At 49.8% G+C, this 20,318-nt stretch overlaps 1 protein-coding gene across 1 annotated transcript in view; it reads right to left on the bottom strand.

The window, feature by feature from the left end:
- Window positions 1-20,318, bottom strand: part of MRTFA (myocardin related transcription factor A) — a 193,561-nt gene that overhangs the window by 9,074 nt on the left and 164,169 nt on the right. Inside the window, 5 exon segments of the mRNA XM_025882234.2 lie at window positions 1,437-1,568; window positions 2,099-2,274; window positions 6,023-6,184; window positions 7,064-7,139; window positions 9,567-9,622. Of these exon segments, the coding sequence (XP_025738019.1) occupies window positions 1,437-1,568; window positions 2,099-2,274; window positions 6,023-6,184; window positions 7,064-7,139; window positions 9,567-9,622 (602 nt within the window).

The following is a 20,318-nucleotide window of genomic DNA, read 5'->3' as shown; positions in this document are numbered from 1 at the left end:
CAGTGCCCACATGCGCCCAGGGGGGCAGGCACGACTGTGCGCAGCCCCGCTTACTCAAGAGAGCCTCTAGCCTGGAGAGAAAGATCAGCGGAATGCAGATGTGACCATGACCTGGAGCAAAGAGTGGACACGAAAGCTGGCTGATGGGAGTACCTGCCCTCCACACAGGCCTGCGGTCAGTGCGTGGGGGGGCTTGGGGAGCCAGCCCGCAAAGGCTGAGGCATTACCCGAAAAAGAGGAAGGGTACACGGGTATATTTAAACTATCCTTCAAACATGTAGTGGTCAAAGAAGGCACCAGTTGTGTGACGAGGAGATCTGAGGAAGGATTTTGGGGGAAAACACTCTGATATCTGTGGCCAGCCAGGAACATACCACAGAGGCCAAGAGAGGTGCCCCGACGAAGGAAGGGCCTGGGCACTGGGACCCCAGGAGGAGTGGCTCACTGCCTCCTCTGGGACAGGGAAGCCACAAAACTTGAACTTCCCTGCCAGCAGCAGGGCCTCACGGCCCCACAGAGATGGTACCCACAGGAAGGCCTGGCGGCGGGGGCGCCACGCAGGAGGGCACCAGGGAGCGCCTCCCCGCCCATATACACACAGGTAGCAGCCAGAGGCACACCGAGGGCTTGGCTCCAGCAAGGGAAGGGGAACCGGGATGGCTGGGGCGGGAGGGAGCCGATTAGACAAAAGGATGAGACCAAGAAGCAGGTGGGACAGGAAGGAAGGGAAACCTCCCAGCAGGAGCAGGGCCACAGGCGTGGAGGCGGCAGTGGGCAGGCGGTCGGGGGCTAAGTCCCCAAGACCCTGGAGACAGGAGGCTCTGGGGGCCTGAGGGGGCGGGGCGGGCACTGGCTCTCTTGATGCTGCTACACGTAATTCACCTCAGTGCCCAAAACAGTGTCCCCCACACAAAGATGGGCATCTCACGGGCTGGTAGTAAGCCCTGCCCCTCAGACATGTTAGGTCAGGCCTTGGAGGAGAATAAAAACTGCCCAGGGGCACCTGGCTGGCTCAGTCTTGATCTTGGAGTTCAAAGTTCAAGCTCCATGTTTGGTGTAGAGATTACTCAAAATAAAACCTTAAAAAAAAGAAAATGCCCCAAACAACCCATGTGTGACCTTGAGCCCATCACTTCACTTTTCAGTTCTGTCACTCACAGAATAGACTATGACTGCCTCACAGGGTTGTGTTGAGTGTTTTCATGGGAGAGGGTGGAGTAAGAGCCAGGAAGAGCCCTCCAGACCCCGGCCCACTGCACTTAGCAAGCGGTGCTTGTGGGTGTGACAGCCAGCGCCCACAAAGAGAGGAGGAACTCTGCTGGCCCCTGACCAGGAGGAAGAGATATGCACCCCACTCCCCGCACTGGGACGAAATCACAGCAGGGTTCAGAGGAGCCTGGGAAGGGGAGGGAGGGCAGTTGGCTGGGGACCTGTACCTTAATGAGCGTCGGGGTGGGCTTGGCCACTGGAGCTGTGGTTCCGTTGGTGAGGCTGGGAGGCAGAGGAGGCTGCTCGGCCAGGAAAAGTGTTTCTCCGGAATCCGGGCCCAATGGGAGTTGAGACACAACCTGAGAGAGGAGGGGGGCATGGCCATATGAGGTGGTGGTGCGTCTCAGCCCTTCCCTGCCCAGAGGGGGCACCTCCTCCAGCACCAGCACTGCGGGGGGGCAGGGGGGGGAGGGTGTGTGGGTGTGTGGGTGGGTGGGTGTGTGTGTGGGTGGGTGCAGGTGCGTGCGCGTGCACTCCCCGGGAGGCAGGGTGGAGGGAACTGGAACACGGAGCCACAGAGGGCAGTGAGCAGGTCACTAACTGAATGAGGGGGAAGCAGGTGGGTCTGCATGGGCGCAGGGACTGGCCAGGGGGCCTCAGGGATCCCACTGGGAGGCAGCCCCAGCTCAGGACAGCGGGCTGGCCAAGGCAGCTGAAATGGGGCCCACCACCAACATCTCTGGGGCTCAAGCAGCCAGCTCGGGACCTAGCAAGGCAACACCCTTGGCTTCCCTGTCCCCCCTGGCCCAGGTGAGACCTCACTCTGGACAGCTCCAGCAAGTGTGGGGACCTTGGGGAGTGGGGAAAGCATCTGGAGGAACAAGCTCACCTGAGTGGGGGATACAGAGGTGGCACTAGGCAGTGGCTCACTGACTCGGGCTTCCAAGGGTGACGGCACCGAGCCCTGGGATTCATGGCTGGCAGGCTGCTCAGGGGATAAGGCGTCACTGCTGTCCTCATCGAAGGAAGAGCTGTCAGCTACTTTTGGGTAATTCACCTGGCCCACTGAAAGCCAAAGCCGGCGTTAAGACTCCACCTCCAGCCCCCACAAATGGTGAGAGGTGCCTGTGCCCCAACCTCCAGCCCAGCGAGGCAGACAGGAGAAAGCCCAGCAACTGACCTGCCTTCTGGGTCCAAAAGAGCTCCAGGAAAGCTCATCATCAGGACCCGGACACAAAGGCAGAAGAGTGCTAGCTACTCTGCTCTCAAAAGCGCTCCCTTGCCTTTGACTCTACACTGTGTCCAGTGCTCAGAGTCAAGTTCCACGCTCCCTCCTTGCAGCCTCCTCCATCTCATCTAGATGTTTCCCTGCTGTTAAAGGCACTTCATGTCCATCCTCTGGTGGCACAAAACTCTCCTCTTCCCCCAGAGGCTTGTGGCCCCTGCAATGAAGGCTCAAAGGGACAAACAGCCTGAGAACGCGGCTCCTCCCTGGGCTGTCTCGACCCCCTGGAAAGGCAGGGACAGGCCAGGGCTTCTGGAAAAGGTATGCCTACTCAGACCGGACGTATGGTGACCTCCTATTAGTGGCCTGCGACTCCCAGAGACCCAAGAGCTGGCAGCGGCAGCCACCAGGAGAAAATCCATCCCGCTGGCTCCAAGTGCCCTGCCCAGCCGCATGGCCAGGGTCCTGGCTGGGGTCAAGCTGGGAGGGAGGAGCAGGAGTGCCAGGGCCCTAGTGTGGAAATCCCAGGACACAAAAGGAAGGAAAGACAAGTAGGATATTTCAAAAATTTCACATCCCAACCACCTGCTCAGCAGTGCTGGGGGAAGAGGTTCTGCCGGGGTCTGCTGTTCACATGGGAGGAACAGAGGCGCGGGTCACAGCAGAGGTGAGCTGTGGGGCATGCCTGGGGAAATCTACGGTGGTGGGAAGACCACCGATAGGGAACAAGAACAAACCAGGAACTCTCCCAGCAGACTCTTCCTCTCCAGGGCCACGAGCTGAGGCTCTCTCCTCCCCTGGGACCAGGGAAGGACATACCTGAGCTCGAATGTCCGCGAGCAAACAGTGGTGCTGGAGCCAGTACTGCTCACTGCTGGGCCAGTTCCTACACCCCCCCACCGCCCCCGTCCTGGCAGGGCCTGCGCACACGGTGCAAGGGGGAAATGGAGCTCGATTACTGCCGTATACTCCAGGCCACTGACACATCTAGACTTCTCCCAGCAGCTCTTCCTCCCAGCAAGGAGACAGGCCACGGGATGGCAGCCACCTAGCACCAGCACGCGACGGAGGAATCCGGGACAGAGACGCTCTGGCTCATCCTGAGGGCAGTCCAACAGGAACCAGTGGCTGGCCACACTGGAGAAGCCCAATGAGCAGGGTGGGCCAGGGTCCCTGCCCTCTGATTTTGGTCCAATCCCCTTTGCTCAAGGGCAACACAGACTCTGTGGAGACGCTCAGGGAAGACTTCTTGGAGGACGGGTCTTGACGTGAATCTTAGAGATCAACTGGGGGTGGGTGGCCTGGAGGGGAGGGCGGCCTGGAGGGGAGGGCAGCGGTGTGCTGTGAGTGGCCTTGGGGAGTGTGTGGGGAAGACAGTGGGTGGTCAGCCTCTGCAAAGCCCCTGTTGCACCCTCACCTTTATCAGGGCTCAGGACCACTGCGGCCCCCTCCCCACACTCTGCACACCCAGCTTCGCCTCCTCCTCCTCCTCCTCAGACGTGGCCGGAGTCTCTCCCCTCCCAGGACCCAGCTCTTCCTCTGACTCCTTCCTCTCAGCCACAAAGCTGCATTTCTCCCAGTCTAAAACTCCTTTGCAGCCCACCACCTCCCTCTTTCTTCCTTCTCCATTTGCAGACAAATGGTCTGCATCTGCTGTTAACACTTCCTTACCACCTACTCATTCCCCAACCCACACGATCTGGCTTTTGCTGGCAAATGCTTTCTCTCAGGTCACTAGTGGTTATTTTACCTGCTTACCAAACTACACTACCTCCCCATCCTCAAACCAGCTATGCTCTGCCACACCTCCAGGCCACTGCCCACACAGCCCCCTGTGCCTGGAATGTCCTTCTGTACCTTCTCCATTGGGCAAAGTGGACCCCACGTGTGTCCTACGGTGTGTGATACTTCTCTGGGCCTCCCCACCGGGCCCGTCTCTGAGAGAAGCTGTGTTGGTCCGGCTCGCACTGTACCTGACATACTATTACCCCCACGTCGTCACTACAGCACCTGTCCCCTGGTCTGTAACGAATCAGACTGCTGACGGCAGCAGCCCTTCTGTGCGTCTCCTAAGACGCCCAAGACTGCCGGGCCCTTTATATCCATTATTGCCTGTGGGCCTGCAGCCCATCCTGTGAGGCTGGTGACTCAGCTACTATGTCACAGGACCGTGGCCTTCTCACTACACAGCGCTGGCATCTGACCGGGAGCCAGACTCAGTAAGTGCTCATTCCTACGTCAGTCTTCTCTCATTGTAGTGCATTCTTGGAGGGCAGCATCATATTTTGTTCATCTTTGTAAACTGCACGACTTCACACAGGGCCTGGCATGCTGACTCTCACATTTTGGTGGCTGGAGAGTCCAGAACTGACCTGGGCCTAAACACAGGCCTGACATTAGGGGCTGCTATGGAATCCGGTGAGGATCAGGGTAGGGGAACACGGAGATGAGGTGGGATGAATGCCAGGGCAAAGCGGGGAACTAAGAGGGTTATCAGCACCAACTGGCAAAGGGGCTGGTAGGGCACACCAGCTGCCTCCTACTCTGTCGAACCACTGTCTGCAGCACAGAGGCTCTGGAAACCAAAGTCTCCTCTGACCCAGGGCTCATGGCCCAACTCAGCCTGCTCTGAGGTCTGTGGTTCCCCCCCGGTACCCCGCCCAGAAGATCTAACTCCTTATGACGGAGGGAGCAGGTGAGCCTCATGGCAACCTCCCAGGGGCAGGACCAGGTCTTAGGCCCACTGTAGCCAAGAAGACATGTCTGTACTAACAACTACCAAAATCTAAAGGAATCAGGTCCGAACACCTGCCCAGGGCACACAAGGCCCTGTCATGTCCCGGACTCTGCCCACCTTCCCCGTCCTTCCAGCTCCACGCCCAGGCTGCTCCTCGCCCTGCGAGGCTCTCCCTCCCTGGAGCTAGCTCGTAGCACCTCTCTCCCCGTATGTACTTTAATTCCAACTCATCCCGCAGCCCCAGTCTCGGCTGTCACCTCTCCCGAACCACCCCCACTGGCAGAGCCGGGATGGGGACCTTCCTCTGTGTGCCCAGAGCAGCTGGGGCTCCGTCCAGCACAGCTGCTGCCTCTGTCCGGCCGCTAGCTGTTTACCTGCCTAAACCTGCTCCTAGGTGGGAGTTCGAGAAGGGTGAGGGGCTCGCTCTGCTTCGTGGGGCTGTGACCTAGCACCTGGCACACCTCTCAGATCAATCAGTATTTGTTGAGTGAAGTATTTGTATAAAGTGCCAGGCTTCAAGGAGAGATTTCACTAATAAAAAAAACAGTAAGGAAGAGACTTCTGATTCCTGGCATCTCCGTAGGTTCATACACACCAATCCTGACATCTAGCTACCCAGTGAGACAGTGTACAGAGAAGACAGGGGACAGAGGCCCCTCTGTTAGTTATTCCGGCATGATCCCTGAGGCCACTGGCACTGTTCCAAGCTAACACAACCTCTTTCTCGGGCTCTCACACTCTGCACCCCAGTTCCCCAAGTCAAAGCAGGAAGTCAAGCAGCAAGAAGCCCAGAGCCCCCTCCTCCTGCATCTGGCCCACACGTTCACACAGGGCGCCTGGGGCCTCCTCACCAATGATGGCTTCTTTCAAGCTGGACTCAACAGGCAGAATGTTCTTCTCAACCAGCTCCATGGGGCCCGGCCTCTGTGCAATCTTCTCGTTGAGGTCATCGGCCAGTCTGGCTCTCTTCAGCTTCAGCTGCTTGGCCTGGAGGGAAGGCTCGGCCGAGGTCTCTGCCCGTGGGAGAGAATGGAGTGCAGGAGGATGTAGGAATGGACCTGGCTCTACCCTGGGAACTCCAGAGCAGCTCTGCTTCCCTCTGGGGAAGGAGCAGAAGCCATCAGGATGTAGAGAGTGTCCCAGGCAGAGAAGAGCGGCCCAGCTTTAAGTTCTACAGGACACAAGAAGGGGCCCGACTGCTGACAGAGTGTGGGCACACCCAGCCAAGGTCACCGGGCATGGGGGGCTACAGAACTGAAAGTGCAGCAGATGATGGAGCACACCCTGCCCTCCCTCAAACTTTCTGGGTTACGAAGGCAATTCAGTCCCTGCTCTGGGTCTCAGTGTCTCTCTGTACAAAGCGGGACTCAGACTAAGGAAGTTCTCTTCCAAACTCAAAGTTGACTCAAAACTAAAAACAACAAAATGGATAGATTCACACTGCTTTCAGCAGCCAAAACAGTCTCTTCACTAGAATGTGGACAGAAGTGTGTGCCAGGCCAGGCAGACACACCTAGGATGAGCTTACTTGGGTGTCACAGGTGCTCATGTGATGCTGAATGGATGTGGGAGTGAAGGAGTGAATGAACACAGAAAGGAAGTGCATTTTTAGAAGATTCTGGAGAAAAGGCTTTCAAACCAAGGGATGGCAAGATCCAGGGCCACCACGTGGCCAGAGGAGAAAAGGGCAAACCAACCTAAGATAATGTGACTGTGCTGCTCTAGGAATTTGCAGAACTCGCAGCTCTGCCGTTCTACTGTGTTAAGGTTTGGCTTACGCAGTCAACAGAAATGGGAGTGATAAGTGGTAAGAAAGAGGGACACAGAAATGTGGGTGATGCACGATGGAAACAGCAAGGGTAAGGGGAGGAAGCATTTCCAACCTAACACACCTTCCAAAATATGCATCCTGACCAGCTCCGATCTCTCCGGCCGGGAACGAATCTTCCGTTTCAGATAGTCCTCTGTCTATAGAAAAAACACACCAAGAGAATCTCAAATCCAGGATACAAGTTATGGAATGGAACCTCTGTAGCCCCTGACCGCCCCCCATCCCAGCCTGGAGCCTGCAGGGTTCAGGAGAGGCCTGGGGGGGCGGGGGTGCATCCACTTCCAATGCACCTGCTCAGGGCACCCCCTCATCTGTCCAGACTACTTGTTTCTCTGACGCTGAACTATTAATGTATTTCTTAAAAATGTATTACTTGTACTATCATAAAAGTAATATATGTTCATCAAAGAAAATTTAGAAAATTACAAAGTAAACAATAACAAAAATTTTTAATCACCCACTGTTAGTATTTTGGGATATTTATTCCTAATCATTCTGCCATGCAAAAGATGTCTAATTTTGCAGAGCTGTAATCATAGCGAATATAATTTTTTATCTTTTTTTTTAAACTTTTTATTTATTTATTCATGAGAGACAGAGAGAGAGAGAGGCAGAGGGAGAAGTAGGCTCCCAAGGAGCAGGGAGCCTGATGTGGGACTTGATCCCAGGACCCCGGGATCATGACCTGAGCGGAAGGCAGACGCTCAACCATCTGAGCCACCCAGGCACCCGAATATAATTTTATATCTTGTTCAAAAAATGTAGCACTGTATAATCTCATGAGCATTTTCCATTCATTTTGAATGGCTGCCCAATGTATTACTAATTCTGCTATACGGTGTCATAGCTGTAGTTCCTTCAAGTCCAATGCCCTCATTTCTGAGACTCCAGGTGAACTAAAGCATTCCTGATCAGGCTCAGCGCCTGGCGCTTGTGCTATAACGCCCAGGTGGCCCCAGGTCTGTCTGACTCCAGAGTCTGTGCTCTTAACTGCTGCACCAGAATTTTTCAAACCACAGGTCAAGACCATGAGTAGGTCAAAACCAGGAAAGGACAGGACAAGACAGGACAAGGTAGAGTAGCGTAGAGTAGAAAGTAACACAGCAGAGCACACTGCCTGTGGGAGAGGTAAAGCCCTGGCGCTCGCCCACTGTCTTGGAGCTCTGACTGGGCAGCTCTGTGCTCGCCCCAGGGGAGACGGCTCTGGATCTATCACTCTGCCCCATCTGCAGAGGACAATGGGACTGCCACGGCTGCTGCAGAACATGGCAGAACAGGTATCGGACACCACAGGTCTTCATGGGCATGAGGGAGGCGTATTTTCTAAGCTACCTGACATTCTGAATCATGGCCAAAGACGAGCTAGAATGCAGTACTAATTAAGAAAATACCTGGAGTCCACAGACCAAAGTTTGAATCCCAGCTTTGCCACTGACTAGCTTGACAAGTTAGTTAACCTCTCTTAGCTGCAGCTACGAAATGAAGAGAAGGGCACCTAACTCGTAAGAGCCGAAATGAGCGAATGACATCGCTCCACACGTGGAAGTACTCCGTAGGTAATCGTGGTTCTACTGAGCTCCAATTAGCTTCCTGCGTACTTGAGAAGCAATCCAGGTAATGGCACCAAGTCTCACAACCGGGTCAGGGGCCCAGACAATGCCCCCCCGCACCTCCCTCCCCCGTATCCTCCACTCCTCCCAGTAACTACAACAGCACAGTTTGTTACTGCTTTGGTTCCCGGTGTCGGTGACCTCATTCTTCCCACTCACTCTAAGAATTAATCATAATTTTCCTTAGAAATTTTTTTAAAAATAAAATAAGACAGTAAGAAAGTCTCAGAAGTAGATATTTCAGTCTCTGAAAGAGTTGCGGGTCTTATGAAGCCCTGACCTATATGGTCCTCCACTGGGGAGGTTCTCTTTCCTTGTCTTTTATGTAAAAGAAAAAAGTGAAGGGGGAGGAGGGAAAGCATGTTCTGATGACTTCCCCATCTCTGTCCACACTGGGCAGCAGAATATCCCCCTGAGGGAACTGAAACCAAGGGGGGGACACGGCAGCAGGCCAGGTGCTATAGCAGGAACCAGGGCTCAAACCAGGCTCAAACCAGGGGCCCAGCTTCTGTATCCACCGCCTCAAGTGGACACTGGCTACTCAGGGCACACGGAGACTGGTGAGGTTTCCTGCCCCTTGGAATGCCCTTCCTGGAGAGGCGTAGGCAGTGCAGCCACAGACGTGGAAGACCAGCCCCTCAGCCAGCTTTTCCATGGCTGGTGTTCGCGTCCTAACATCTACAGAAGGGTAAGTGGAATTTGATGGGAATATACCAGCGGTCTCCAAAGTAACAGGAAGGAGGACTGATCATCATATACCCGTAAACGCAGTAAAGGAGAAATTCTGATCACATTTCACATCACGCTGTGAGATGGCTGGGGTGGGGATGGAAAAGAAAAAGGCAGCACTCTGTGTCTGGAACTGAGGTGTGGGCTGGTCCCTTCCACTAGACTGGAAGGGACGCACCAGCAATGCAATGGGTTCTGGAGGCCCTCAGGGAAGAAAGGCCTTACCCTGGCCCGCTCCAAGCTCCTTCTCTGTTCATGAAACGCAGCTGGACTTTTCAAAGCTGTTGGGGAAAGAATCATAAAAGAATTAGTTTTATGAAGCATGTGTACAATTTACAGTGGAGAAGGCATTTTAATTCAAGTTAATTTTAGCAATACTAATTCTTAGCGGAAGTGAAGAAGAACATGGCACCTGAGTAAGCACGTATCTTTATGGTTCAGCTACCCCATTAACAGTTTTGGTTACTTCATTCCGAATGAGAACAGTCACTGTTTAAGCTCAGGCTCTATAAAGTGCACAAATGGAATACAACTTAAAAAAATATCCTGGACCCATTACTAGACCATTAGCTGCACAGTCAACCCTCCAGGAATGTGTGCTGGGCCCCACCTCATTCTGGTGAAGACAGGGACACAGGGACACAGACAGGAATACAGCAGCATGTCGGATCCACCTTACTTCTTCAACCTAATTAGGAATCACAAACTGACCAAACTGAATGGGGCACTTACACCAGAAAAACCTATGTCTGCTTGGATGCCATTTCCTTCTTCACTTCAGCTAATTTAGTGCTGCTAAAATTACCTTGAATTTCATCTCTGAGGACTAAAAAACCTTCACAGTAATTGTATGGTTGACCCTGTTGCACACAACCAGCAGCTAACAGGAAGGGCTCGATACAGACCCTGGAGCCCACCACTATGCAGACCACAGCTCTCGACTCAGCAAACAAGATCAAACCAGAACCAAATCTCCTCGAACGTGGCACAATGAAGAGAGTTTTGTGTCAAGCACTTGGCTATAAAGACAAAGGATGAGTCCGGACACCCTGAGGGTAAGAGGGGAAAAGGCCTGACTCACTTCAAGTAGGGAACAGCAGCAATAAGAGAGAAATTTACAAGACAGTGGTCAGTTTCACTTCTGCTGCCCTAGAATTTCAGAACAGCTGTGAAACTGTGTGTGGAGATAACTTTTGCTAGGCTGCTCTAGTGGTAGGAGCTCAGGGGAGAAGCTAAAAGTAGCAAGAGCACAGATATGACCCTATCCTGCCCGGGCTTTTGTGCTTCCTCCCCCTACCCCGCTCCTGGGGGCTGGGCCTCAGCAACAACAGTCCCAGCAGAAATATCTAAATGTCCCAGCAGTCCTTATTTAAAAAACAAACATTTCTGAAATCTTAGGATAAAAAACAATCATTTAAAAAGATCACTTGAGAGCCTCCCCATCTTCTAACAGCAGGGGGAGCTCTAGATTTCACAAATAATCTCTAAGAAAAACCAGCACAGCCTCCCTCCCCACCTACCAGAGCATTCCAGGGCACCCTCCAGGCTATCCCAGCCCTAATCTGGGGAGGTCTTGAGCAATTCAGTGGGTAAGCAGACAGCTCCTGCACCTGCTTCTACTGGGTAAAGCTGGTTCAACTCCAAAACCAGTCTCCAAAAGCCCTCATATGCCAGAATCTGGTAATAGGGTGTGATGGGCCACTCTCATGGAGGAAACAGTAAATACAACAAAGAATCAAAGCAAAAGAAAACTCAGTGTCTCCCCCACCACCCCTAGCTTCCTTTCGGCCTTATTCTTCTGTACAGCACTCATCACCATCAGACATTCTTTCTAATTGGTTGACAGGACTCTTTCCTTTGTTTCTGACACTATCCCGGGGCCTACGGTGCCCAGCACATAATTCATTCAATGAATTGATGAATATTCTGTAAGAAATGGACACAAGGTGTACCCTAGTGACAGGAAAGCGAGAGGGTTCTGTGGCAGAGCTGTAAACTTTCTAAACTTTCACCTGCATGGCCAGAATTCAGGCTTTCATCTGGGTTCAAAACTTCACAGAATTTCCGGATAGAAAAATCAAGGCTCAAAATAAAAAAAAACTGGTGTTTTCCTGGGTTCTACCAATCATTAGTAGCGTGATACAGGGGACTGAGTTCTGGGTCTCATTTTCTTCTTCTGCAGAGTGAGAATCTGCCTGCCGCTCAGGACTCCTGTGAGTCAGATGAAAGTGGAGTGCTCTGAAGCAAATGGAGCACACACAGACGGACATGAAGTGCTGCTATCACCAGACGCAGTGATGCAGTTGAATCATGGGTTCGAGTCCCACACACGCCTGCTAGTGTTAATACCACAGCCACACACCTCTCTAGAACCCCGGCTAGTTTGCTACCTACCTTGGCCATCCCAAGGGGTAAGGCACAAATCCAATTTCTGGAAAAACAACTCACAAAGCACAGAATTTCTAGATTGAAGGGGAGCCTATTAAGGATGATGTAGCACCAAGGGGGTAAGAGGCAGGAGAACCGGCTGTCGCATATATGACTTCCTGTTTGGTAAGGGTATTTTCAAGTAACAGCAAAGGAGAGATTAATAATTGTGGAGGGCCTACTTATGTGGTAGGCACTGTTCCAGATATTTAAAACATGTTATCTGATTTAATACTCCTAATGATCCCATGTGGTAGGTAATACTCCAATTTATAGATAAGGACAGGCTCCAGAAGCTAGGAAAGGCTAACAAGTGACAGAGTTAGGATGACAACCTCACTCTATCTCACCCTCGAGTCAGACTTCTTCCCATTCCTCTGGGCTGATTTCTTAACTTCTTCAAAAGGTGGAGAAGGACGACCCTATCGGATGGGGAGGCAAGGAGGCTTCAATTACACGTACTGCCTGAACGGAGTGCTGAGTGCAGGCAACTGGAAAGGTCAGCTTGACCACAGCCCTGACCACAACAGGTGCGAAGAGGGGTTCAAAGTGACCGCAAGCACAGAAAGCCACGGTCTGAAACCTGGGGCTCACCCTGGAGCTTAAGGGGCAGCCTCCAGCACTGATACTAGGAAACAAGTGGGAGGGGGTAATGAGAGACCAGAGGAATTCATCCCACTGCTCAGGGCCTGAGCAAGAACCAGAAATGAGGACCAAGAAAAGAATTCAAGACACAAGACAGTAATTACCAATCCCACAAGATTTTATAACAACATTATAACCATGCTGAATCCTCTAGTACCAACCCACGACGTAAGGACCCTCCTTCTAATTTTATCCATGATGAAGCTAACAGCCCAGTAACCTGGGAGGTCACTCATCGAGTGGCGGGCCCCAGCCCAGCTCTAGTTCTGCCTGTCCTTTCTTCTCTGGTCCCAACCTTCTGACACGTGTGTTGGTTTCTCCCAGTCCGTGAGTAGCCCACTTGCTCTGTGTTACTCTTTCCCCGTTGCTAACTCTGCTCTCTGAGAGCAGGTTCAGCAACTTCAATAGCTATTTCCAACAGAAGAAGGGAGCAACGGCCCCCTTCCTCCAGGTTTCTGTCAGGGTTCCTGTAGGCCACTCCTCGGGCTTCCGTGGGGAGAAACTGGAGTTGGGGCAGCCAGGGCCCTCCGTGCACTGGGTCTCGGGGAGGAGAGGGCATTCCCGCGCGCATCCAGCTGGCTGTGCTGTAAGCCACATTGCAGCAATGAAGGCGAAGCTAGTGAAAGAGACGCAGGGTGGTTAAAGGTAAGCCCCGGGCTTCCTCGGAGGAGTGAGCGGCAGTGAGTAGTCAAAATCACCTTAGGCTTTGTAAGCAGTCGCAACAAAGCAGAAAATCGTTTTTAAAGTTTAGGCCTCTGCTCGTTGTAGAAAGACCCGGAAAGACTCAGAGTTAACCCATAAATATGGGTCCAATGAGGAGGGCTACATTCACCTTGGACCTCCAACTCCCTCCTCCTTACCTGTCTTAATGGCTTTGCCACAAGAGCCAGGATGTTACTCAGAAATTTCATTTCCCCGGAAACTCCTAGAAGGCAGTCTTTGAGAGAGAAGCCCCCAAAACCGATACACACCCAAGAGCTATGGTATGGGCTTGCAAGCATATACATGTTTGGGGTGCAAGGGCAGCTCCTGGCCCTTTACTCCCACTGTCTGGAAGCTGGTTCCACTGGGACACTTTACTGCTTTGTGTGCACAAAGGGAAGTGTGAAGCACATACGGAAAGGAAAAATAACCAAGCTCCTCATGGAAATCAAATGAACAGAAGTGGCTAAGAGGTGTGATGTTCTTAATCACAGTTTCAGTTCTAGATGTGGGTCTCGCCCCTGGCTGGCTATAGCCACCAATTTATATTCTGTTCCCTCTCTCCAGTGCCCATTTTCTTTCTCCCCCTACATTTTTGCTGCCTTAATTAAATGAGGGCCTTGTGAACTAAAAAGAGAAAAATGGTTTTAATTTTTTAAAAAATATACTGCCATCAGCTTCCAAGGAGGAGTTCAATGCTACACTCAGTGTATCCACTGAGCTTTGTGGCTTACAGTACAGGAGCACAGGGATTGAGCAGTCAGGATTTAATCTAGCACTAGACAGTAAGTGTAAGGACCCTTAAAAACCAACCTATAGCATTAAATTAGGACATTAAATCAGTCCCAGATTTACTTAAACATGTAGGCAAGTCAAAGTCTTCTACAACCCACAAAACAGTTCTGGAAATGCATCTCAGTGAGGAAAGACAGCAATTAGCCATCAGGACTCATTTCCTCGTTATCATTAAGGAGTATTTATTAAGTGCCTGTGTCAGAATGTCACTTTATTAGGTGTTGACATAAGAAAAATGATGGTTCCCATCCTCAATAAGATACTTTTGCCAGAAGCTCACCACCAAGTCTACCGTCAAAGGCTATAAACACAGTACACTAACAGGCGTCAGTGGAGTGCCACAGCCCGAGGAGGCTTTCCTTCAGGCAAGCCTGATGGATTTCTTTTTCCACTATAGAAGCAGCAGGCATACACACAGTGGATATGTAAGTTGGGGGTTTGGTGGTGGGAGGGGGATAAATAGATTTAATAATCCAGGTGGGAAATTAGAAATGTAGCCATCCATCCATCCATCTGTCCAAGAAACAATTCTTAAGTAACTATTATGCTAGTCACTGAGGACAAAGATATACAGAATAGGGTCCCAACCCTCAAAGGCAGTTCATGGTCTGGTTAGAGAAAAAGACAAATAATTACAATACAAGATGGAAGTACAATTATAGAGGCAATTTAAAGTGCTACATAGGACAGAAGAGGCAAAATTCAGCTCAAGGAAAGAGTATAAGAACTTTCCTGGTAGATTTCACAGAGAAAACCCAAATGAACAAAACAGAAACACTACAGACAGACAAGAAAGGGAGTGGTCATCTGAGGCTAAGGAAGAACAAGAGCATGAAGGTACGAAGAAGCACAACAAATTCAAGGGGCTACAAGTAGTCTGATATGGTGGGACCCAGGAGGAGGTCATGTGGGGACAATGAAGTTGGAGGGGAGGCAGAGTCTAGCCCACGAAGACCCTTCATGTGCTACTGCAGGAACTTCTGCATCTGGGAAGATGGAGCAGACCTATTGTTCTCTACTCCTCCCACTAAGTACAACTTAAAATTCTTGATGTTATATATAAAACAAATGTAAGTAGGGGTGCCTGCCTGGCTGGCTCAGTGAAGGAGCATGTAACTCTTAATCTTGGGGTCATGAGTTCAAGCCCCACGTTGGGGGTAGAGTTTACTTAATAAAAAAAAAAAGTAGTAAAACAAACAAATCTAAGTTCATTCTGAAAGGTGAAGAGAAGAAGGCAAACTGGCTAGAGACCTTAGGACCCAAAGAATGATATAGTGGTGAGTTCCCTGGGTTTCCTCTTTATCTCATACATCCCAGACTTGGAGCTGAAGAAGCCAACAATCTGGAAATGCCAGTGGAGGCAGACAAAAAAGCCACAACAAAACCTACTCTCACTGGCCGAAGGACCAGAAAAAGGGCAACCTCGCCAAACAGAAAACTTTTAGACAATAATCATTCTATTCCAGATAGACACCACAACAAACAATGGCCTCAACCCCCCACCAGGAGTCTAGACTCCCCATCGTTGCAAGGCTATTATAATACAGCTCTCCAATACCCCTGTCCAGAGGTGTCAAAGAAGGCCAAGTAGGAAGCTGGGGCTTTCATTCTCACCAGCCAGTAATAAATACGATATGCTCCCCACCCAAGGAATAAGTGGAGACCAAACAGGAAGCCTAGACTTATAACCCACCTGGGAGAAATAAGACACCCCTCCCCTTCCTGCTGATGTCAGAGGAGGGCTGGTGAAGAGTCACGACTTTCACCATGGCTCAGTGATAACACGGTCACCCCTGGGTGGCTCAGTCGTTGGGCATCTGCCTTCGGCTCAGGTCATGATCCCAGGGTCCTGTGATCGAGCCCCGCATCAGGCTCCCTGCTCAGCAGAAAGCCTGCCTCTCCCTCTCCCACTCCCCCTGCTGTGTTCCCTCTCTCACTGTGTCTCTTTCTGTCAAATAATTAAATAGAATCTTAAGAAACAAAAACAAAAAACCAACATCATATCATCCAAGCCCTGGATGAAGAAGAAAAAAGGTGGGTTGAAAAGTACTTAAAGAAATAAATGGCTGAAAACTTCCCAAATTCGACAAGAGACCTAAGTCTACAGATTGAAAGGCTGAGCAAACCCCAAAAAAGATAAACCCCAAAAAATTCATGCCAGGATACATCACAATTAAACTTTTGAAAATGAAAGAAAAAACTTAAAAGCAGCCAGAGGGAAAACAATCTGAATGATAGCAAATTTCTCATCAGAAACCAAGGGGGCCAGCAGAAAGTGGCATGATATTTTTCAACCATATGTAGCCACCACATTAACCAAGGGAGTGACTTAAACAGACCTGCATGGGGGGTAAGGGGATACTTCAAACTTGATGTTTTATATGAAAAAATAAAATGAGCAGAAACACAGCTTGTAATTGGTACATACTCATTTCACCCCCATGTCTACACTCACATGCTCCCCTTCCCTGCATCCCCTTTTAATTGTGAATCTATCAAACCTACAAATACACTGAAAGAATAATGAACAGCCCTATAACTCTGACCTAGATCCACCAGTTATCTTTTAGCCATATTTGTTCTCTCTCACATACACACACACAATTTTTGTTTATAGAATCACTTGAAAGTTGCAGATATCAATCAACACATTTCATCCCCAAATTCTTTAGTGTGCATTTCCTGAGAATAAGGACATTCTCCTATAGAACAAAAATATCTTTATCACACCTAAGAAAATTAACATTGATTCAATAATTCAATCTAATTTACAGTTCATATTTGAATTTCCTCAGTTGCCCCTCAAAATGTCTTTTATAATCTTTTAGATTTTCCCCCTCAATCCAGGATTTAACTGAGAACCACGCACTACATTTGGTTGCTGTCCCTTCAGTCACAATCTAGAATAGTACCTCTTGCCTTTTTTGGTTTTTGTGACACTGACCTAAGTATCTAAGCCATCTGTCTTGCAGAAAGAATGTCCTATATTCTGAATTTGGTTCCTCAAGATTAGATTTAGGTTAAACACTTCTGGCAAGGAGACTACACAGGTGATGTGTAACTCTTAGTATTAGAAGACACATAATACCATGTTGCCCAACTACTGACAGTGCTAAAAGTTTGAAAGGTGACAGGAGATGTCTCCATCTTAAAAGTAGCACTTCCTCCTTTGTAATTAATATGTAATCTGTGGGGGTAACATTTTGAGGCCATGTGAAAAATCCTGTTCCCTAACCACCACTCACCTCATTGTTTTAGCATCTACTGATGACCCCTGCCTGAAATCAATTATGACACTAGGAATGGCAAAACAGTAAGACCTGCCTCTTTGCAAGATCGAGTAGTAGTGATCAAGAGGCCATTTAGAAGAATAAAGTGGAATGACTGGGTGAAGGGTTGTGCCATTAACACTCCCAGACTGGGGATATAGGAGGAGTAAGCTTGGGACAGGGTGGGAGACTGTGTTCAGTTAGCATGTGATACGAGTTGATCATGAGACATCCTATTAAGAGATGTGCAAGTGTGTGCACGTGTGTATATGTGTCTATGTGTATGTGTGTGCGTCATGTCATCCAAAGATAATGTGACAGGTTATGTAGAAACTGAAGATAATTCCCAGGGTGAATCTTAAGAGAATCCCAGAATTGAAGTGATTCAGTTCATCACTAACGAGGAAGAGAGCCCAGCAAAGGAACCCGAGGCGGCTCTCCAAGGCAGGAGAGGGCTAGGCAGAGCTGGTATCAGGAGTAAGCCTCAAGAACGAGAGTAGGTAGAAGAGAGACAGCAGCAGTGGGCAGGTTAGACAAAGTAAGGCTTGCCCAGTATCCAGAGGATTACTGACACTTAGGAAGTGGCTGCTGGTCTTGGAGCCAGGCCAGTGGGCTGCCAGGGCACACTATGCACCAGGTGGAGAAATCAGAGGTGAGGAAATGGGGTCTGGAGGTTTATGTCCCCTAAGAGGTTAAGATGTGCTAACAGTTAATTACTCATTCTCCCAATAAATATTTACTGAGAGCCTACGTGTCATACTGTTTTGGTGCTGGGATAGCCATGTTCTCCTGCAGTTTACACTCTAGTGAAGAATGACACATAAAACAAATGAACATATAACACTGTAGGAAGTGATACGTGCCACGAAGAAATATAAACGAGTAGAATGACAGAGAGTCATTCTATGGGGGCAGGAGCATTTCACTCTCTGGAGGGTCAGGAAAGACCTTCTCGTGTGCCATCTGAACAGAGACCTGAGGAAGGGGGTGAGCCCTACAGCCATCTGTTGGAAGAGCCTTCCAGGCAAGAAGCGCAGCAAGAGCAAAGGCCCTGGGTGGGAACCTGCCTGAGAGACAGAGGACATCCAGGAGGCCGGGGTGGCAGAGCAGAGTGCACAAGGAGTGGCAGGATACGGAGAGAGAGGTGAGAGAGGGCCCTGTAGGACTTCGGCCGTTACTCTGTTTTCAAGTGGTACTAGAGAAAATGACATGGGGAGAAGAAATAAAGTAGGACTGTGTCTGCCAATCTAGAGACAGACAAAAAAGGCTCCCACGAGTAACGCAAACAGAGTTGCTGCAAATGGCTTCCATGTTCTCCCTGACGTTTGTACAGTGTGTTGGGAATTACAAGGGACTTACTATTTTCCACAATTCATACTGGAGAACTGACTTGCCTGAGAGCACATCCTAATCAACTACAGAATGGAGACTAAACTTTGGTTCTTCTGATTCTCTAATTCAGATCTTTTTATTTGTGTATATTTCAGCATAACAGAGGTAGGAGGAGGGGATGGAGATGGGGGACACAAAAGATAATCTCTGATCACATATCTCCTTTTCCCCCCCAAAATGTGTTAGCTATAAAACAAAACAAAAAAACCACAAACAAAAACTTCAATGCTTTTAATCTGATCTTTCACATTTTAATTCTTCTCCTGGCTATTCCTCTGGAAAGAGATGCTGCCTTCTTCTTTTCTCTAATATTGGCAATGGGACAGAAGGAAGGACTTCAGATATAACCTCAAAAAACGTCAAGGGGACACACATTCTCCCATTCCTTTTCCCTCCAGCCCTCTCCTGAAGGGGCCAATATAGCAGAAGAAGGAGTCACTACATAACCAAACTCCTTCCAAAGTTAATGGAGCCTTTTGCCCCATCCCTTGGCCTAGCACAGAAGCCTGTCACACCACTCCAGGCAGTTCGTTAACTTGGCCTAATGGACCACTGACATGGTAAGGGGCCCCCAGCACTGGAGACGGGCTCATAAGCTGTCCAAACCTGGCCATTCCATAAGCAGCAGCCTCAACAGTCTTGGAAATTTGTCATCAACTCTTGAATCACGCAGACTGGCTATCCTTTATTTCAGAACTCCTGAGACAAGACAGTAACGATGATCTATACCACAACTAAAAATGAAAAGGGAAAAGATACCAGCAGCCTTTGGTCCAGTGTTCCTCCAAGTGCAGGTGGAGAGTCACTGGCATTAGCATGTCTCTCTCTGGGATGCAGATTCCTGGGCTAAGTCCAAAAGGCAGAGGAAAGGTGGCACCGCAGATGAGAAAGGATTTGTATTTGCTCGCTCCCCACCACCAGGGGCTAAGTCACCACAATGTACACCTAGGAAGGACTTGATAACTTTTTTCAACAGCTTAGTTCAAAATTTCAAATCTGCTATCTATGTAGGTGCCCACAAATTAGTAGAGTTTAATCTCCTGAGCCCCTTTCAGGTTCACTGCTCTGGGTTGCAAAGTGTGCATTTCTGAGAGTCAAAGGATCAGGTCTTTTTGCCATTCCCCTCACACCCGGTGAGGGCCTATTTTGGCTGAGATGGATTCCATACCTTACTGTTTGTATCTACAGCCTGGCGATCACGATCAATAGAAGGCGGCTATAGAAAAGTAGTGCGAGGAGCCCAGAGGACTGCTCGAATCAGGGGAGGGACACTTACACACCTGAGTGATGAAAGCGCAGAAGTCAGCTGTGTCACTGGTGTATAAGGGTTTACGCCACCTTTAGGTGTAATCAGAATCTTAGGATTCTGTATCCAGGCAGAGCAGGGGCTTTTAACCTGGGGCACACTACACTGCTGCAAAGCATCTATGACTCTCTGTAACTGTGCTGTAACTTCGGAACCTGCCCGGGCAACTGTGTGGCAAAGGGACAGTGTAAGATTTTCTAAGGAGCATCAATGGCACAAGAGAAGTCAAGAGGCTCTCATCTAACTAAGGGTTATTTTTTTTTTAAAGATCTTTCTTTCTTTCTTTCTTTCTTTTCTTTCTTTCTTTCTTTCTTTTCTTTCTTTCCTCTCTCTCTCTCTCTCTCTCTCTTTCTTTCTTTTCTTTCTTTCTTTCCTTTCTTTCCTCTCTCTCTCTCTCTCTCTCTCTTTCTTTCTTTCTTTCTTTATTTGACAGAGAGAGAC

This window comes from Callorhinus ursinus, unplaced genomic scaffold (assembly GCF_003265705.2).
Source record: "Callorhinus ursinus isolate GAN/ISIS: 27379988/994484 unplaced genomic scaffold, GSC_fseal_2.0 scaffold48, whole genome shotgun sequence".
NCBI lineage: Eukaryota > Metazoa > Chordata > Mammalia > Carnivora > Otariidae > Callorhinus > Callorhinus ursinus.
The sequence above is the reverse complement of the archived record's forward strand: the minus strand, read 5'-3'. Positions and strand labels throughout refer to the sequence as shown.